This window comes from Cebus imitator, unplaced genomic scaffold (genome assembly GCF_001604975.1).
Source record: "Cebus imitator isolate Cc_AM_T3 unplaced genomic scaffold, Cebus_imitator-1.0 Scaffold48, whole genome shotgun sequence".
NCBI classification, from domain to species: Eukaryota; Metazoa; Chordata; class Mammalia; order Primates; family Cebidae; genus Cebus; species Cebus imitator.
In genome coordinates this window covers 3,255,498-3,259,496 of record NW_016107363.1, presented here as the reverse complement: position 1 = coordinate 3,259,496, position 3,999 = coordinate 3,255,498, and the positions used below count along the sequence as shown (strand labels likewise).

General features: G+C 39.9%; 1 protein-coding gene across 3 annotated transcripts in view; it reads left to right on the top strand.

The window, feature by feature from the left end:
• PTPRG (protein tyrosine phosphatase receptor type G) overlaps positions 1-3,999 on the top strand; it is a 770,883-nt gene that overhangs the window by 200,825 nt on the left and 566,059 nt on the right. For all 3 annotated transcript variants that reach the window (XM_017527402.2, XM_017527401.2, XM_017527403.2), the window contains exon 2: positions 1,442-1,546. In XM_017527402.2, coding sequence (XP_017382891.1) covers positions 1,442-1,546 — 105 coding nt within the window. The remainder of the gene's footprint in view (positions 1-1,441; positions 1,547-3,999) is intronic.

Genomic DNA, 3,999 nt, shown 5'->3' with positions numbered 1-3,999 from the left:
CGAGTAGCTGGGATTATAGGCGCCCACCACCATGCCCGGCTAATTTTCGTATTTTTGGTACAGATGGAGTGTCACCATGTTGGCCAGGCTGGCCTTGAACCCCTAACCTCAGGTGATCCACCCACCTCGGCCTCCCAAAGTGCTGGGATTACAGGCGTGAGCCACTGCACTCAGCTGCTAGTCCTTTTAATTGAAGTATAAAGATAAAGTACTTTACAGGTTTCTCATTTTTCTTGATGACTGTCACATGGTTAAAAAGGCTAATGCCGTTTTGGTGATATTATTCTACTGGCTAGTTTGGAATACAGAAGGTGTTGTGCTTTTCTGAAAGTTTTGGGAAGCCGTATATTCAATGTACACGGCTTAATTTTTTTTTTTCTTTAAAAGCACGCTTGCTTTTGTTTTGGTGCATTTAAATATTGTCATATTCAGCTGGGGTATATTATTTGCATATAATCCATTACACTTTGGATTTGGGGCACCTGTGATATTTGTCTTCTTACACGTCAGTGTTTTCAGGTGTGGGCTCCCAGCAAAAGAAATCCGCATCCCTGAGGTAGCTGGGAGGAGAGGGCTGTGAATGCTATCGCAGGTGAATGGAAGCTCTCCATAACGGGTGAGAGGAGTGTTTTTGTTTTTGCTTGGTGGGCTGAACTCATTTGGAGATTTCAAATCGATATCACTAATCATAGTTTCTTTTCTGGGCATTGTGGGCTTTGGAAGCTTTCTTGTTTCGTGTATTCGGGCACCACAGGTGACTGTTGGTGGCGGGAAGGATATGGAAGACTGGTAGTAATCACAAAGGCTCCTAGGTTTCAGATTGTGCTGTGTTTGGGTGGCGGAAGCCCTGGCTTTGATGCAGGGATACTTAAGCCTGGTTTTCTCATCTACTGCATACCTACTGTGTGATCTGGGACCAGTTACTTCGTGTCTCTGATCCTTAGTTCCTCCATCTGTGAAAGAGGTAGAATGACCCTGGCTCTGTAAAGATCAAATGGGGTCAGAGGGTCTTTACACATAGGTCATAATCTTATACATGCAGTTGGACCCGAAGTCTACGAGTTAGTTGTGTGTATGACCTTGGACAAGTTAAAGTTCTTTCAGTTGTTGAAGCTTCAGTTTGCTTATCCATAAAAGGGCCCCCTTACTGGGATCACTGTTTGTACTGCTTGGTGGTGTTTATAGATTTAATAAGATAATGTCTGTAAAGTGCTTAGTGGGCCACATTTCTTGGCACAAAGTGAAGGTTCCTTGTCAATGATTACTACTACTACCAATTTGTCTGGACTTTCCTATAGTTTTGTATTTTTGTAAAATAGGTTGGTTTTTGTCAGTCATCCCCAAGGACTATGATTCTATGAAGTCGCCCAATTCATTTCACACCGTTTCTATGTCCAGTGGGGTGCTGCCTTTGTCTCATTGAGGGTCTCCTCTCTTGCAGCGCTGACAGAAGGCTACGTTGGAGCCCTGCACGAGAATAGACACGGCAGTGCAGTGCAGATCCGCAGGCGCAAGGCTTCAGGCGACCCGTACTGGGCCTACTCCGGTAAGTCCAGTTCTGATGGAGATCACACGGGCCAGTTAACATCCCATTCAACTCACTTGAAAGCACACTTTCAATCACTTTTATGCCTGAGTTCTGTTTGCTCAAACCTTTCGTAGTTCACTAAAAGTTGAAATATTCGAGCCTGTATTCCCTCAAGGTTATAAGTACCTTAATTTATCTCTACCACCTGTTTCCTCAACCTGTTTTCCCCTCAATTTGCATTTATTTCTGAACTCTGCTGTTAATGAGTTATTGTACCAAACTTGTAATTTTCTGAAAGACGTAGTCTTTTCTGTCTTTTCAGCGGCTGTGATTTCGGAGAGCAGAAAATATATGGCTAGTCTTGAGCTGCTAAATGTCGGCTCAACATTAGGAACATCAGATATCAGAATGCTCTGTTAGGCTCTAAGCCAAGAAATGCAGCTTTATTTTTAAATCACATCTTGTTATTTAAATGTATTTTAGCCGTCTACTCAATGGTAATCTGCAGTTCTTTTCATTTTTATTTTTACTTTTACCCTTTGAGCTAGTGAAGGGAGATAGCATTGTTCTAACTATGTTGAATATTACTTTGGAAATAATTTTCTTACATTTTAAGGGGACGAAAATGAAGACCTAAAACTAGATACAGACCTTTCTGGATTAGGCTTCCTACAACTTCCAAAATATGAGAGGTGGACTGTTGTTTCTAAAAGAGCTTTCTGATGCTCACAAATATATGGAAAATGTATTAAAGCTAATTAAGGAGGAATGATTGAGTAAGATAGACCACTTTGGAAATTACTTTGGCACTGAATAATTCAAATTCCATGTATGAAAGAGCTTGGAGACACAGAGTATTAGTCTTATAATAAATCTATGTATTATGCAATGTTGTTGCATATAGAACTGAAAGTATTCTTTTCATAATGATGCTTGGGTTTAAATCCTGAATTTCTCCCAGTAAATTCTGTTAAATTTATGTCAGTATAAAATTTATAGGTCTGATCTTTAATTACACCTTATCTATTGGCTTTTTGCATCCTTTTGTCTATTGATAAATCTCCTGCCCTGCAGGGAGAATAGCCTGTTTTGTTTTGCAGTGAACAGATAGTGATTCGGAAGTCTTCCATCACACCTGGTACCTTGTGATTAGAATTATCTAATTAGAGGATTTTTGTCACCATTTCTGATAAATGAAGGAAATTGGGAGATGAAAGCCAAAATGACGTATATATAGCAGCTTGCCAAGAAACGCAAAGAAAATTTATCATTTTATACTCTGTGGCTCTGACATCAGTCAGGAGGAGGCCCAAAGTGGCCTGCTATTTACAGTTCATCAATTTAGAATAATAATGCTGTTAGTCAGGAAATTGGAAGTTATATCCCATTAGCATGTCCGATTGCAAATGGCAGGAAAGAGATGAAAGTCCTTAAACTTTTCCCATGGCATAGTTAAGAATGACCATAAGTGGTGCCATCTTTGTGATGGAGTGATTGTGGATGTCTTTAACTCTGGTGGACTTAAAAAGCCTTCATTTTGTCTTTCTGGAATGCATTGTATCTGAATTTGGGTACTGCCTCCAGTAGCAGAAGGGCTGATAGTTCGAGTTCAAGAGTTTGCACACTTTTTTCTGAAAAGATCCAGGTAATCAACATCAAAAACCATATCGTCTTTGTTGCAACTCTGCCCTTGTAGTGCACACATACCCACTGACAGTTCTGGACAGACTGGCTGTGCTCTGATAAAAATTTATTTATGAATACTGGAATTTGAATTTTATAATTTTCATGTGTCATTTTTTGATTTTTTTTTCATTCATTAAAAGATATATAAACTATTCTTGCTTTACAGGCTGTGCAAAACCAGGTGGCTGGTTGGATAGGGTCCACAAATTGTATAGTTGGTGAACCCTTGTTCTAGTTAATTTTTTTTCCCTAGAAATCAGATAGGAGAGTCATTTGAGGAATTGCTTGGAAGGGTGTGGACTGCTTTGGAAGAATGAATGGAGTCATTTGTTAGGCATAATGGAAAAAGTAAGAGTAAAAGAAGAATAGGATGTGACAGATATCAACTGATGGTATACAGTTCTTACGCCGGCAGCAGTTCTTCCTGACAATTCGACAGTATCTGTGGTTGCCTCATACTGAAGGGGTGCAGTATTGGTTCTCATGTCAAGAAGTCTTGGAGTTCATCACAGGCATTCCTTAGCATTTGGCCAATGTGTAAGACAAGCCAAGATGGAGTAAGAGTTGAGGCCTGTTACTGTAGGTGCATCAGACCAGCATCTTAAAACCACAGCCAATGAGATGCGGGACTGTTAGCTGCAGGGATAGTCCTCTAGATATAATTGTTGCTTGAAAAGTGGGACTGCCAAAAAAAAGTCTCATTTTTTTATGAGGGAAATGTTTCTAAATTGACAAAATGAAGCCGGCAGTTCCTGAAAAACTGGTTTAATAGTCTAGATTTTAAT